Below are 17,241 nucleotides of genomic sequence, written 5' to 3'. Positions count from 1 at the left end.
CACCACTCCCGCTTCCGTCCCAAAGTAAATGGCTGCCTTATACCCTCCGATTGTTTTCTCGTCGTCTGCATGATATTGACAGCTCACCTACCTTGTTGGATTCTTTTAAGGATCGGGTGAGATAGTGTATGTAATCCACTGAGCCCAAGGCTTAACAAAACCCAGTAAATATACAGTAAGTACTGGGCAATTAATTATATTACACGAGGTGTCCCCGCTTAAGAGCAGCATCTTACTGTGAGGAAACAGTACCGTTTCACTGTTAGTTAATAATACAAGTCTAACAGGCCCCCATCCGGGGATGACCCAGCAGTGTTTGCGACACCTGGTTACAGCTCAGCTAAGCGCTAGCTGGGTACACTTGAACAAGTCCCTCAACCTGCTGTGTTTCCCCATCTGTAAAATGGGGGTGATAACAGCCACTGCCCAGGATGACTGCAAATGTTTAATGGGGCTCTACAGGACCAAGGCCACGCCAACGTCAGGAAGAGCGACAGCTGTGTCTTTTCCCAACAGTGTCATTTGCCTTTTCTTAGTTTGTACCTTCTAAGGAAGTCCTAGGAAGCACAGCTATTAGGAGAACAAAATTCCCAGTCAGTCTTTTTCTTTAAGTGTGACAAGTGTCTTTTATTTTGCTTCCAGTCCTCACCAGTGGTGTGGATGGGACACGACGCAGGCTCATCGCAGTGGCACAGAGCCATGTGCCGTCAAGTTCAGAGCCAGCATGGGGCAGAGTCGCCACATGGAAATGGCAAGGCCCCAGAGCTGGAGCCACCTACAGCCTGGGATTGAGCCTCCGCGGAGGGCTATCAGCACTGGAGTCACGGGTAAGTCTAGTTATCATTTCCCTGAGGCTCATTCAGGGGTCTTGAATTCTGCCTTGAGTTTTAAAAACTAATTATTTTCCTCTCCTCCCTTTTCCTGTCGGGCAAAAGTGGGTGACTATAGAGCCACTCATTGACTGTTTCTGGCAAGGGCCTGTCGCTGTAGCTGCACAACCCAACTAAATCTAGAATTGAATTTGTGGAGTCTCAATTTCCAGCAGATTCTTCTTCCATGGAGCATTTCCCCCTATTTGCTACCAGTAAACAGCCCCCCCCCGACCCCCCTCTCCATCCCTTGTGGAACTGGCATGTAAAAGAATAACAACTAAGCTTTGTTGTTATTTACGGTAACTCTTCTTTATTTTCCTGAGTATTCATAAACCTGATAAATACTTGAAATTGTCAATATTGATTCAGAATCTGAATAGAGTATATGTTATATTTCAATATGTACTTTAAGAATGTGTTAATATTTAAGAACCCAAACCTTCAGATTATACCTCAATTTGGCAGAAGTAGCACTATTCTGTCTCAATATTTGGAATGAATTTAACATAACATTTTTTTTTCCCTCTCTACAGCCAGTTTTGGCAGCAAAGAATTGAATTTCATATCAAGACATAGTACAAAAATAGAGAAGGGGATTTGTAAATACTAATTATTCAAATCCAAATCCATACATTCCTATTTTTCTTACTGAGCTTAATACTGTCAACATTCAGGCAAATTGGTTCCTTTCTCAACATTTTTTTTTCAGGAGCATATTGTGTTAGATTACAAGAAAAATGAGAAATTCAGTAACAATAAGAATAAACTACTGAAATGAGACAAAAGTAGCTGTTTGAGGAGGAGAACCATTTCAATAGTTCATACATTTTCAACCAAAAAAAAAAAAAAGCAAAAACAAACCATGCTGTTCCATTTTTAGACCTTCAGCACTTTCTTTTCCAAGGCTGTAGAACCTTAGTAACATACCAATTTCTAGTTACTGGCCACTGATCTATGATTCAAGGAACAAAAATTAGGGTTGAATGCATGCTGATTTCTTTGAGTCGTTTTGACTTTGTGAATAAGAGTCCAGAATTTACCTACCCTGTGGCCTTTTGCATTTTCTAAAGTAAACACAGAGAAAGTAATGCTTGAGTAAAGATATTATTCTTAAGTTTGAGATCTTGGCACAGCCCACTGAGAAGAACTTGCTGTAATTTACCCAAATAATACTCCACACTCTACCTATAAGGTTGACTGTAGCCATTTTCTCAGGTAAACAACAGAAATGCACACCCCTGCTCATGCCCTCTGTGTTGCAAAATCGCTCTTATTAAATATTGAGCGGATGTAGAAGAAAGTTTATAAAATATGTATAAGGTCGAACAGTAATACAAGGAATACCCATGTACCCGCTTCAACCAGCTTCAGAACAAGGGTGATTGATATCTATGAGACCCTCTGTGACAAACGTCGTGATCTCAACTCCATCGCCTCCCTCTTCGAAGGCAACTTCTTCATTTTTCTTTAGTTTTTTAAAATTTTAATGTTGATTTATCGTAGAAAGAGAGAGAGACAGAGCACGAGCAGTGCAGGGGCAGAGAGAGAGGGAGACACAGAATCCGAAGCAGGCTCCGGGCTCCGAGCTGTCCGCACAGAACCCCACCCAGGCGCCCCTCATCTTTTATTCTTATTTCTTCAAATATCTCCTCCCCTTTTTTTTTTCCTATTTTCTTGGAATTCCATTATCTGGATGGTAGTGCTTCTGTGTGCTTACAACTTAAGGACTGCGAGATCATGACCTGAGCCGAAGTGGGACGCTTAACCGACTGAGCCACCCAGGCGCCCCTCTTTTTAACTGAAATATAGTTGACACACACGTTACATTAGTTTCAGGTGTACAGCATAGCGATTCACAAGTCTATACATGACGTTATGCTGACCACAAGTGTAGCCACCATCTGTCACCATACATCACTATTACAGTATCATCGACTGTATTCCCTCTGCCGCACCCTTTCATCCCCTTGAGTTATTCATTCCACAACTGGAAGCCTGTACCTCCCTCTCCCCTTCAACCCGTTTTGCCCATCTCCTTGATTTTTCTTTTTTAAATCTTCCATCGCATACGTTTATAGTCCTGAAAGTACAACCGTAACATTTTCCGTACCTTTTTTAACGTTATGCTTTGAACGAAGTGGACACGTCCTTTTCCGCTTTTTGGGGGGTGGGGGAGGAGCATGATGTTCCAGAGATTCACACACACTGTTCCGTGCAACTGCATTGCATCCCTTTATTCTGCTGAGCCCTACTTCACAGCACGGGTATGCCTCAATGTTATTTTTCCACCCTGCTGCTGATCTCTACGTGTGTGGGAGGGTTCCAGTTTTATCATGTTAGAAACCACGCTCAGTACAAACATGAGCATTTTTGTAAATGCATCCTAAGATGTATGTGCCTGATTTCTCTAGGACGTACACTTAAAGCAATCAATTTCTGGCCCACGGGGTATGCTCATTTTACTTCTTCAATTACTGATAAATTTCTTTCTAAAGTGATTGTAAAAATGTATTACATTTCCCCTCCCCACGCCTTTGCACCAGCCAGTGCATGATATTGTCCACATTTTTTATTTTTGCCAGGTGGTCAGTATATAATAGTACTCATCTCTTTGTAGTTTGAATTAGTTTTTCCCTGGTTACTAATAAGATTAATTGCTGTTTCATGTAATTAATTGTCCCTTATATGTCCTCTTCTATGAAGTGCGTCTTTAGGATTTCTCTCTCCTCTCTCTTTTTAAAATTGGGAGATTTGGGGGCGCCTGGGTGGCTCAGTCTGTTAGGCGGCCCACTTCGGCTCAGGTCATGATCTCACGGTCCGTGAGTTTGAGCCCCGCGTCGGGCTCTGTGCTGACAGCTCAGAGCCTGGACCCTGTTTTGGATTCTGTGTCTCCCTCTCTCTGACCCTCCCCTGTTCATGCTCTGTCTCTCCCTGTCTCAAAAATAAATAAAACATTAAAAAAAATTAAAAAAAAATAAAATTGGGAGATTTGTTTTTTCATTATTGATTTGTAAGAGTTCTTTATATGGTCTGGATATGAATTCTAGGTCACTCATATTTGTCTCAAGCCTCGTCTCCCCATTTGTGACTTTAATTATTTTGAACTATCTCTAAAAGGTCTCAAACATAACATAGTCAAATTTATCAATATTTACCTTTATTATTTATATTATTTATATATTTATATTTATATATTATATTAAGAAATTTCTTAACAGTGCTAAAATGTACAGTCTCTTATATTTCCTTCTAAAAGTATTATTAGCCATTATTCCAAATTAAGTCCTATGGGGCACCTGGGTGGCTCAGGTTAAGCATCTGACTCTTGATTTCAGCTCAGGTCATGATCTCATAGTTTGTGAGTTTGAACCCCAAGGCGGACAGTGCGGGAGCCTGCTTGGGATTCTCTCCCTCTCTCTCTGCTCTTCCCCCACTGGGGCTTTCTCTCAAAACAATAAATAAATTTAAAAACAAAAAAAGCAGGGGCACTTGAGTGGCTTAGTCAGTTAAGTATCCGACTTCAGATTGGGTCATGATCTCACAGTTCGTGAGCTCTAGCCCCCCATTGGTCTCTGTGCTGACAGCTCGGAGCCTGAAGCCTGCTTCAGATTCTGTGTCTCCCTCTCTTTCTGTCCCTCCTCTGCTGTGTTCTCTCTCCCTCCCTCCCTCTCTCTCTCTCTCTCTCTCTCTCAAAAACAAATAAACATTAAAAAAACAAAAGTAAAGTCCTCAGTCTCACTTAATTGATTGTTGTGCTTTCTAGGAGACAGAGACCCTATATAATTTTTTTTCCATTTTGATAGGCAAATGCCACATCACTATTTATTGAACTATTCCTCTCTTCTGCACAGATTTTCCGTAAAACCTGTCATACATATATAGATACACACACACACACACACACACACACATATATGTGTGTGTGTGTGTGTGTATATATATATATATATATATATATAATGCTTTCTGGGACTTCTTTTTAGTCCAGTGGTCAATTTGTCTATCTCTAGGCTAATACTTTGTTGTCTTATTAATATAGCCTTACAATAACTCTTGATTTCAGGTAAGGCAAGGCTTTCAGCTTCTTAAGTCTTGGGTATTCTTGGCAATATAAAATTCCATGTATATTTTAGGATAAGTTTGTCAAGTTTATAAAGAAATCATTTTGGCATTTGATTGCAATTTAATTGCGTCTGTAGATCAATTTCAGTTTCTAAAGCTTAAAATCTCCCTGTATGTTCTGCAGTAGTTGCATTCCACATAATTTTATGTAAAGGTCTGTCATTATAATTCCGAGGTAAATATTTTCTCATTTCTATTAATATTTCTTCTTTGACCTGTGTGATATTTAGTATTTCCTAAGTCTGTAACACTGGGATTTTTAAAACTATCTTTATGACATTGATTTCTAACTTAATTGTTTTGTGGTCAGAGAAGATAGTCTATGAAATCTTTGGGAATTTATTGAGACTTGCTTTATGTGTCAGTACATGGTTAAAAAAAAAAGGGTATATCACATATATGTTTGAAATTGACCTTGTAAAGAATTTAACCCTGACCAAAAAGTTGTGATAAAACTTTTTGCTACTTAATTAAAGTATTTAATGGGGCACCTGGGTGGCTCAGTCAGTTGAGAGTCCAGCTTCAGCTCAGGTCATGATCTCACGGCTCGTGAGTTCGAGCCCCACGTCGGGCTCTGTGCTGACAGCTCAGAGCCTGGAGCCTGCTTCGGATTCTGTGTCTCCCTCTCTCTCTGCCTCTCTCCTGCTTGCACTCTGTCACTCTCTCTCTCAAAAATAAACATTGAAGAAAATTTTTTAAAGTGTTAAATGAGTATAGGACCGTTTAGTTTTTCAGTTTCTCCCTGGGTTAGTGTTAATGAGATATTAATAATTTCATCACATCTATATTCTGGTTCATATTTTTCTTCTCAGTTATTTCTCATCTGCTGTTAGGCCCATTCATTGAGTTGTAAATTTTCACTTCAACTTCTGACACTTAGAAATGCTTTAATTTTTTAAAAAAAATCTGCTGTGTGTTTGCCGAGTGTGTTCTTCTTTATTCATATTTTATCACCTTCTTTTGTATCTTTAAACATATTGAGCTGATTTAGAAAACCAGTGGTGTTTCTAATAATTCAATATCTGCATCATTCTGGGTCTGATTCTGTGCTGTATTGTTTTTGCTGCTTTGTACTCACCATGTTTGCTGTTGTACTCCTTTTGACCATGATTCTTATTTTTAAGAACTTGATCTAAGAGAGTTCTTTGATCTAAGGGTCGAAACTCAAGTTTGTTCAAAGGAGATTTTGCATTCTGTCAAGTACATGGGGCATGTTTAGCCCAGGACCGCTTTAACTAAGTCTCCTTAGGTTTTAGTGGATCACCCCAAGTGTGCGAATTGCAGCTGCAATCTACATGAGAAATAAGCTGTTACTACATATATTCTCAAGGGAGATTCATCCTCCCCCCCCATTCATTACCAAATTTTAATATAAGCGCATTCTTTTAGTGTTTTTGTAGGAAGAAGTATTCAATTCACTTTTATTTTGAAGGTTAGCCTACTGAGTTCCAGCATTATGCACGTATACAGGCATAAGAGTGATCTTCTGTCAGGGGCACCTGGGTGGTGCAGTCGGTTAAGGGTCCAACTCTCGATTTCGGCTCAGTCCTGATCTCATGGTTCGTGAGTTCAAACCCCACATCAGGCTTTTTGTTGGCAGTGCAGAATCTGCTTGGGATTCTCCCATCTTCCACTCCCCACTCATGCTGTCTGTCTCTTTCAAATTCATAAATAAAAACTTAAAATAAAAAAAGAGTGATCTTCTGTCAGACTCTTCCCCTCTGGGTAGGCTCAGAGCTTTGTAACCTATCCCCCATGCCTATGAGGCCAGGATATCTGAAGCTCAAGTTCACTTGGTTTGGCAAACATTCTCAAGATCAAAGCTAGATTAATGCTTCCTTCACCTCTCTGAGTTTCTGCTTTAATTTAATTTTCAGCTCTGAGCGATGGTTACTAATTTGAAGGCTCGTTGATACATGAAAAATAATTAGATCTTTCTTGAAACAGGGTTTTTAGTTATATTTAGTGAGATAGTTTTTTTTTTAAGGTATGTAACCTGCTATACTGCTGTGTTGGAAAGTGATTTTCACATGTTTTCATCCTCAAACTACCTCAATTATAACTATTTTGTTTTTAGTTTTTTTTAAAGCTTTATTTCTTTCAAGCAACTTTGTAAAAATGGTTAGCAATTTCCGTTGTTTCAAACTGTAAAGCCTTAAAAAGTATCTAAGTCTTATATTTGATCTGTACAGGTAGAAAAGTACATTTTGTAAGAATAAAGAAATGTTCCCCTGATAATTGAAATTCAATGATTAAGATTAAGAAAAAGTGTAAGTAGTGGGAGTATTATATGCTGTATTATTTTTAAAAATTGTTTTTCTTCCTTCCCTGTTAAGTGTATTATCTAACTCTACTCATTGCCATATGACTTGCTAAATCTCCTGTGGGAACACTGTACATTTCTTTGTGTTTTTGAACATTCAACTCATCAAATTATTGAGTACCTGTCATATTGAAGAGACTCTGCTAGGTGTTGTGGGAGATGGAAGGATGAGTGAGGTTTCTTCTCTGCCCTAGAGTAGCTAACAATGACATGGGAAGATAGATGCATTCATTAAACACAAAAATGCAAGATAAACAGTAATGAGTGCCCCCAGAATGCCACGAGAGTGTAAGGGAAGGAAAGATAAATTCTATCAGGAAGCATTGGCAGTGGTATACTGGTAAATGTTTAACAACTGACCTTCTGGAGATAAAAGCCCTGATTTGTACCATTAGCCACTTTTCATGGTATAAGTATTTTCACCATGGCCAATTTCAAACCACCAACATTATGTCAGTTGGCTCAAAAATTTCTGAAAATACAACAGGTGGCTTTTGCAAGCTGGTACAAGGTAGCTCCAGAACACCACTGTGTTGGGGACAGCTTTGTAGTTGGACTGAGGTATATCTTGAAGAAAAGATAATATTCTGGTATATGTATAGAGAGAGGCATTCTAGACAGAAGGAAAATCCTAGAAAAGGTAGAAATGTGGTAAAATCTAAGATATATTTGAATAATACCTGGAATGACAGTGTGGATGGCTGTAGTATACATGGTGGAAAGAAAGGGTAGGAGGGGGCCACAGTAAACGATGGCTGGGGCTGCTTTGGTTGGTCCTTACATCATAGACAGATTCAATGAAATGACAAGACACATGTAAATTTCAAGCTCTATGCCTTTGCCACATTTTTTTTAATGTATAAAGGGTAATGAAACCAATAACAGTGTACCCACCATTCAACCTAAGAAATTAAACATCATTGGGGTGCCTGGGTGGCTCAGTCAGCTAAGCATCTAACTCTTGGTTTCAGCTCAGGTCATATCTCGTGGTCATGAGATCTAACCCTGCATCAGGCTTGGGGCTGGGCATGGAGCTTGATTAAGATTCTCTCTCTCCCTTTCCCTCTGCCCCTCCCCAGCTCATGCTCAGTCTCTCGCTCTCTCTCTCAAAAAAATTATACATTATTAATACAACTGAAGTGTATACACACACACACACACGTACACATATATAAACTCTTTCTTCTTTATATACATATATAAGTAATTATAGCTCTATATTAATTGTTTATACGTATATAAGTAATATATGATATTATATGATACAACTGAAGTGTATACACACACACACACGTACACATATATAAACTCTTTCTTCTTTATATACATATATAAGTAATTATAGCTCTATATTAATTGTTTATACGTATATAAGTAATATATGATATTATATGATACAACTGAAGTGTATACACACACACACGTACACATATATAAACTCTTTCTTCTTTATATACATATATAAGTAATTATAGCTCTATATTAATTGTTTATACGTATATAAGTAATATATGATATTACTTACATATTTTTAAACTTGATGAAAATGATTTCATGGGATGGCTATATGTTGTATTTATAATTCTGAAATTTCCTTTTCTCATTTGTATTTTGTTTTATTCTTCCATGTTCATATTTGTAGATCCAATTCATTATTCTCATTGTTGTATAATATTCTATTATATAAATAGAACATATTTTGTGTATTCAGTCAGCATTTAGGTTGTTTCCCACTTTTCAGTAATTACAAATATTTCTGCTAAGAACATTTTGTACACTTCTCCTTTTACAAATGAACTAGGCTCTTCCAGGGCAAATAACTAAGGGTGTATATGTTGCATCATCGTGTGTATTTGTTTTCAACCTTACTGGTTATTACCAAGTTATTTTCCACAGGTGGTGGTATCATGACACTTTCACCAGTCTCTGTTGTTTTCCATTAATATTAACCTTTGATATTATCGGACTTTTAATTTCTTTTCAATCGTACTGGAGTGAATGGTATCTCATTATGATGTTAATATGCACATTCTGTGACGTGAAGTTGAGCATCTCTTAATTTTTGTCATCTTTTTTACTCTTCAGTAAGTTTTCTGTTCATGTAATTCGCCCATTATTGTTTTCTCTATTGATGTGTTTGTTAATAAATATAAAACGTGTCTTCCTCAGCCCCTCTGTCACTCAACTTCCAGATCAAGCTTCTGTCTCCCACGATATTGAATCAACCCCATAAAACTGTTTCTAAACTTCTTGCTTATCCACCACTCACCTGTGCATGAATAGATCTCATTACATTTCATACACCAAAAACATGAGAAGTGAGCTAACAGACAGACTTCTGCCTGGTTCCCAGACCGACCACCGAGTGGTGCACATACAGGACACTTCTAAATAGCACTACAAAGTCTTTGAAAACTGAACTGATCTGAAACCAGAGTCAATGGAAGATGGATTAGAAATTGCAGCTTAAATCTAAGCAGGACAAAGTGCCTCCTAAAACAAATATATATATTCTCCATAGACTATAAACAAAACCAGAGGCTCATGACCTAATATTCAAAATGGCCAGGGTACATTCCAAACTTATGTGACATAAAAAGAATCACTAAAATCTCAACTCACATGAGAAAATATGGTCAACAGATGCCAATACCAAGGTGACATAGATATTGGTATGATCTGACAAAGACTTGAAAGAATCTATTCTAAAAATGTTTGAATGAGTAATCATGGATCCTCTTGAAACAAAAGTTAAAATGTGAAGTATCAGCCAAGAAAAAGAAGATACAAATAACAAAATGGAAATTTCGGATGGAAAAATAGAACTGAAGCAAAAAAACCTCACTGGGCAGACTCAATAGTAGAATGGAAATGACAGAGGGAAGACTCATGAACTTGAAGGTAGATCAGTAGAAATGACCTAATTTAGACAGTAGAGACAAAAAAGATAGAAAATAACTAACAGAGCCACAGAGACTGTGGGGACAATAACAAAAGATCTAACCTTTATGTGACTGCTATTAAGAAAAAGAGTGAGGTACTGAAATAAAATTCTTGAAATACATGATGACTGAAAATTTCCAAAGATGGAACATTCGAGAAGCTGAGAGAACCTAAAATAGAATAAGCCCAATGAAATCCATGTCCAAAATTAGTGTAATAAAAGTGATGACAGCTAAAGACAAGTCTTTAAGAAAATCTTCAAAAAAAAAAAAAAAACAGGCAGAAGTAAAAGACATGTTACTTATAGGAGAAAAAAAATAGTAATAATAAAAAAAAATCTGTGGATTTCTCGTCTGAAACCATAGAAGGAAGAAGTGGTACAATGTCGTTTTCAAGCACTCTGCCAACCTAAAATTCTACATCCAGTAACAATACTCTATAGGAATGAGAGTGAAAGGAAAATATTCTCAAATGAAGGAAAATTAAGAGAATGTGTACAGATCTACCCAGAAATCATTTCTAAAGGAAATTCTACAGACAGAATTGAAGGAAACTTGGAACATCAAGAATGATGGAAGGGCAACATAAATGGTAAATATTTGGGTGAATATAGTACTGTCTTTACTTCTTTACTTGTTCAATGGTTGTTAGCAAAAACTATAACATTGTCTGATGTAGTTGTCAATGTATGTAGGTGTAATATATATACTGTAGTATGCAGGGAGAAGGATAAAAAGACCTACGTGGAAGTAAAGTCTCTATCATTTCTGTTAAAGTTGTAAAACATTGAGGCATCTGGGTAGCTCAATCTGTTGAGTATCCAACTTCGGCTCAGGTCATGATCTCATGGCTTATGAGCTCGAGCCCCACAGTGGGCTCGCTGCTGTCAGCTCAGAGCCCACTTCAGATCCTCTGTCCCCCTCTCCCTGGCCCTCCTCCCCTTATGCTCTCTCTCTCTATATCTCTCTCAAAAACAAAAATAAACATTAAAAAAATAAAGTTGTAAAACATTGATTCTAAGTAGATTGTGAAAAGTTAAGTATATATATAGTAGTCCCTAGAGCAGTGACTAAACAAACTATACAGAGAGATGTAGTCAAAATCACAATTAATACACTGCAATGGAATACTAAAAATTGGTTAAATAATTAAAACAATTAAAAAGGCAAGCAGATAAAGAGGAAACAGAGGGAACAAACAGAAAAAAAATATTATAAAATGGTAGCATTAAATCCAAACATTGATAATGAGGTAAAGTGTAAAAGATCTAAACATGTTCATTAAAAGAGGTTTTAGAAATGGATTTTTAAAGAAATGACCCATATGCTGTCCAGAAGAAAGTCAGTTCAAATATAATAATATAATAGATTAAAAGTTAAGGGCTGGACAAAAATATATCATGCAGACATTAGTTGAAAGAAAACCCTGGAGTGACTATATGAATATCAAATAAAGCAGAGTTTAGCACAAAGAAGATTCCAGAAATAAATAAAGATTATATATTGATGAAAGCATAGATTGGCAAGGAAGACACCATTCTAATCATGTATTTATTTAAAAAACAAAACTGAAAAATACATGAAGTGAAAATCTATAGAACTGAGAGAAAAAGTCAACATTCCTCAGTATTCTATGGAAGTAGTCAACAGAAAATCAGCAAAGATATTGGACAATACAGTCCACAAACTGGATCTAACTGGCATTTGGAGAACCCGCCACTTGACGACAACGTAATACGCATTTGCACATGGAATATTCATGAAGTTAGATCATGTCCTGGGCATAAAACCAACCTTAACAAATATCAAAGAATGGAAATCCTTCCAGGTATGATCTTTGTCCACAATGGAATTAAATTAAAAATTAATAATAGAAAGTTAACAGAAATTCAACAACACACTTCTAAATAATCCAGGAATCCAAGAGTAAGTCTCAGGGAAATTTAAAAATATTTTGACTTGAATGAATATGAAAATACAATGTAACAGAATTTATGGGACATGGCTAAAGCTGTGCTTACAGGAAAATTTTTGCCATTAAATGCTTATATTAGAGGAGCACCCGGGTGGCTCAGTCGGTAGTGCTTCTGACTCTAGATTTAGGCTCAGATCATGATCTCATGGTCGTGAGATCTAGCTGTGTGTCAGGCTCCACGCTGGGCTGGAGCCTGCTTAAGATTCTCTTTCTCCCTCTACTTCTGCCCCTTCTCTGCTTGTGCTATCTCTCTCTCTCTCTCTCTCTCTCTCTCTCTCTCTCTCTCTCTCAAAAAATGCTTATAGTAGAAAAATACCTGTCATACCTGTCATAATTATCACAACGTTATGGGCACAAAGACTACCTTTAAAACTTCCAGAGGGGAAAAAAATAGGTTGTATGCTAACCTAAAGGACTGGGATGCAAACAGCATTAGATTTCTGGAGGGTAAAAATGGAAACTCAAAGCCATTAAGCAATTTGCTTGAAATTCTGAGAAACAATGATTTCCAAGTTGGGTCCTTGGTTCTTGGAGTTTCAGCCAAATTATCAATCAAAATGAATGATAAAATGCATACTATTTTGGACACCGAAGGTCTCCAGGATTGTTCCTGTGCCTCTTTCTAAGAAAGCTCTTAGAAAGTATGCCTAAACCAAATGAAGAAATAAGGCAAGAAGAGAAAAAAATTGGGGTCTCTGTAGCAGAGGAGTTAGCATAGCAGAGACAAAAGAACTTCTCAGGAATATGGAAAGAGGGCGTATTAATGATGTCAGCAATGTAGCACACAACAGAGGATTTAATGAATGTTGTAGACTCTAAGTCTGAAGTTCGCTCTTGGCCAGCAAAAGAGTGGGATGCATGATGAAAAGTGAGAGATGGCTAATGTCCGGGAAAAGACAAGAGCCCCAAATAAGGGTCCTTGCCCCATATTTATTAAGATCATAAGGCTTACAAACATAATGGGCGTGCACAAGGAGACAAAGAAACTGGTAACATTAACTTGGGAACAGTAGGGAAAAGGGGGTTTTGAAGATATACAGTGTTTGGGCTTTGGGTCAATATAAAACAAAATCCTGGCACTGAGCAGATGGGCAGATGGTTGCTAACAGCAGACAGGTGGCACCGTGCCTGTTTATTTTAGCCAGCCTAAGGGATGAGACAGATAGGGGGAATAACCTCAGGGTTAACAAGGCACCTTTTCTTTTGTTAACCGTCTCCACTCTGGGCTGCTTCACCTGCATTGCAGCAGTCTATAGCTCAATTTACCTATTTACCTAACTTGGTCCTTCCCTCCTATGAAAGCAGGTGTCTGCTATAGTACTAAATTGAGGGGTGCTTCTGCCCTGAACGCCTACTCTTGCTTACCTCATATACTTTTGTATTGGTGCCTTTGCTCCCCTCTATATTCTGGGACCTTTGCCCCTCCCTCTCTATTCTGGGTGCCTTTGCACCCCCTCTCTTGGTGCCTTTGCACCTCTCTATTCTTGGTGTCTTTGCACCTCCTTATTCTTGGGGTGCGAATCTTGTTTACCCAAACTCAGCTATGAGCATCCTATGGCTTTGTACTTCTTTATGCCTTGTTAACCCATTGGTATAAGCCTGAGGAATTCTTAAGCTTATTCCCCACAAATGAAAAGGTCAAGGTCTTCAAGTAATGCCCCTTCCACTACCTTGTCTGAGAAATGAACTGATTCACTTCATTGAATTGGGAGGAATTTTGTTTTCATTGGTGAGTGTGCCAAGAATTATTGAGGAGTAAGTAGAAAGGTAAGAGGAAGAAAAAAAAGCTAAACAGGGGCACCTGGGTGGCTCAGTTGGTTAAGTGTCCTACTTCGGCGCAGGTCATGATCCCACAGTTCTTGGGTTCTAGCCCTGTGTCGGGCTTTGTGCTGACAACCTGGAGCCTGCTTTGCATTCTGTGTCTCCTCTCTCTCTGCCCTTACCCTGCTCCCTCTCTCTCTCAAAAATAAACACTAAAAAATTTTTTAAAAAGAAGCTAAACAAAGGAATAAATGTGGCAATTACACTAATTTCCAAGAAAACAAAAAGGTGTAAAAGAAAGGAAATGTAATTTTCATATACAAGTGGTTTAACTTTGAATCACACATATTTACTTGTGATAATATAAACTCTGATTATTCAATTTGTCAAAAATGGGATATTGCTCTGTTAGAATAGGGAGAGGCACAGAAGGGAAAGTTGGTGTGGGGTTGTGTAAGAATACAAAGTTCTAAGGTTTTATCACCAGAATTAATACACAGTGTTTGAAATGGAAAAATTAACAAATAGCAATGTTGTATGTTGTTTTGAAATATGAAAATATATCTAAAAAAATCGCGGCTAGAAGAATTGAGTTGTTCCATCTAAGGAGGGAGAATCACATGTGGAAAGAAACGGTTGGGCTGTTTAATTAGAAACTCTTGGTAATATTTTATGTTTGCAGATATGCACATTACCGTGATATAAATTAAAAAAAGTGCTAGAATATAATTACAGTTCTTTCTAGCAAATAGTAGTTGTAGTAATTGTAGTAGCTAATCTTTATATAGGGCCTACAGTGTGGCAGGGTCTATGCTAAGAGTTTTTTATCCATTATTTTGTGTACTCCTGATAGGCCCCATTTGAAGCAGGTACCACTTTTCAGAAAATGACATTAAGGGTTAGAGAGGTTTTGTAAATTATCCAAAGTTGGTGTAGTTGGCAAGTGCCTTTGCTAAGATGAGAATCTTAGCTTCCTGTCTCCAGGGCCTTGGTTTCTAACTCCATTGGCATTTTATGGTTTTTCCAGCCTTATGTAGCGTCTATCCCCAACTGAGCCTCAGTCCCAAAATATAGGTGGTGGCATCAAATTGCCATGCTTGGACCTATGAATATAATGTGAGAAGATGGTTTTTCTATTTTGTTCTCAGCATTTCTGTGTTTCCCTCCCCCTTTATCCTAAAAGCAAAGAATTGTAACCACAAATCAAAAGCTACTTTCTCAGCTTTAATATTCTGTCAGTTTTGGCATCTATCACTGTGCTACCTGTTACACATATTTGAACAACAAAAAGCGATGTAAAATTTCCCTGCTAGACCTTTTTATTTTTTTATTGTTAAACATTTTTTTTAACATTTATTTATTTGAGAGAGAGAGAGAGAGAGAGAGAGAGAGAATGCAAGTGCGAGCTGGGGAGGGGCAGAGGAAGTGGGAGACACAGAATCTGAAGCAGGCTCCAGGCTTCAAGCTGTCAGGACAGAGCCTGACCTGACTCTTGAACTCACAAACCACAAGACCATGACCTGAGTTGAAGTCGGATGTTTAACTGACTGATCCACCCCAGGCACCCCCTTCTAGAACTCTTTAAAGTGACCGCATAGGTTAGACGGCAGATAGTAAATTTCTTTTAGGATTTTAGTAGAACAGAAAAAGAAGTTTCTACATACATACTCTCGCCTTTGAAAAAAAGTAAGTTTGGCATTTGGGTATATTTAAAGGTCTAAAAATACCTCGCATGAAGCAAATTTTCTTTGCCCTATCACAGTTTTCCATCATTGGCCAGTGCATTCTGGAAAACATCCCAAATATTCAAGTCTGTTCTTCATCTCAATTCCCTGTCTGCTTATTCAAGATGAGAATCCAGGGACAGAAATAACTCAGGAAAATAGCAGAGGAAAAGCATTTATCAGCAGGAAACGAAGGAAAGTACATTCATGGATCAATCTCTTTTAAGTCAGCAGAAATGGAATTTCTCTCCCCACTGCCACAGACCAAGCATAGTTTAAACTTTTAAAGAGACGTCAGAATGATTTCTCTATATAAATAACAGCCTCTGTGTTAACTGTGCTGGTCACCATCCTCAGACACAATACTGATGTCAAAACGGACATTCCAGGTCTTCTCAAGAGACTGTCTCAATTAAAAAGTTGAGTGAAGACCGTCGTTATCTCTAGGGACTGAGATTATCATCATCAACACCACAAAAATAGGGATTTTAGTAGCCTTTAGGATTTTCTGCCTCAGGGGCTTCCAAAGTGCTCCTCACAGGCAGGGAGAATGGTAGACATAAGAGAGAGGTTTCCCACATCCCACGGTTGAGAGAATTCGACTGTCAAGTGTTTCTTTGTTATGCTCACCAGCCATTATTATTTAGTTAATAAACGTGGGTTTGTTATCATTGCAGCAAGGTTGGGGTGGGAGAGGTGCTGCACACTGTGGAGAAACATTGGAGATTCTCTGAAAGAAGAAATGGGCAAGGGGAAGGGGGTTGCTTACCACAGCATTGAGGTTTGTGTTACGTTGTTTGTTTGTTTGTTTATTTGTTTTTGTTTGGGGGGGGGGTTGGTGGGAAGGTTCAGGAAGCAAGGGTCTGTTTTTGAATTGACTGCTGTCCAGAATCTGGGGCAATTAGATGATTGGGTATCTTCTTTTTTGTCTAAGAGGTGGGAGGAAAGGAATGGGGCTAGAATATTCACTAAAGAAGCAGCTGTCACTCATGGTGACCAAGAAGGTGGTGTGGTAGTGTTTGGTCATTCTGTGATTGCCTAATGTCTCTGTTAATATGTCCGTTCAGGCATCATTATGAAGTATGAAGTGGTGTTTCAATTATTTTGTCCCATCAGAGTTGTGGGGAGTCCTTGTCTGAGGTCGATATCCTGTGATATTGTTTTTTTCCAGCAAAAGAATGCCTTGCCTTAACTGGAAGTAATGAAACCAGCTACCAGATGTTGACGGTCAGGATTTCCTTATATTTTTTTAGAGCAGCTTTATTGAGGGACACCTGGGTGGCTCAGTTGGTTAAGCGTCCGAGTTTGGCTCAGGTCATGATCTCACTGTTCATGAGTTTGAGCCCCAAGTTGGGCTCTGTGCTGACAGTTCAGACCCTGGAGCCTGCTTCGGATTCTGTGTCTCCCTCTCCCTCTGCCCCACCCCCACTCATGCTCTATCTCTCTCTTTCAAAAATAAATAAACATTAAAAAAATTGTTTTTATAAAAAAAGAACAGCTTTATTGAGATGTAATTAACAAA

At 38.2% G+C, this 17,241-nt stretch overlaps 1 protein-coding gene across 1 annotated transcript in view; it reads left to right on the top strand.

Annotated features, from left to right (window-relative positions):
- Positions 1-301: 301 nt before the first annotated feature.
- LOC122477048 overlaps positions 302-17,241 on the top strand; it is a 99,085-nt gene continuing 82,145 nt past the window's right edge. Inside the window, 2 exon segments of the mRNA XM_043569974.1 lie at positions 302-480; positions 643-827. Coding sequence (XP_043425909.1) covers positions 302-480; positions 643-827 — 364 coding nt within the window.

Source organism: Prionailurus bengalensis, chromosome X (assembly GCF_016509475.1).
Source record: "Prionailurus bengalensis isolate Pbe53 chromosome X, Fcat_Pben_1.1_paternal_pri, whole genome shotgun sequence".
In the NCBI taxonomy this organism is placed as follows: domain Eukaryota; kingdom Metazoa; phylum Chordata; class Mammalia; order Carnivora; family Felidae; genus Prionailurus; species Prionailurus bengalensis.
This window is presented reverse-complemented; position numbering and strand designations above follow the sequence as displayed.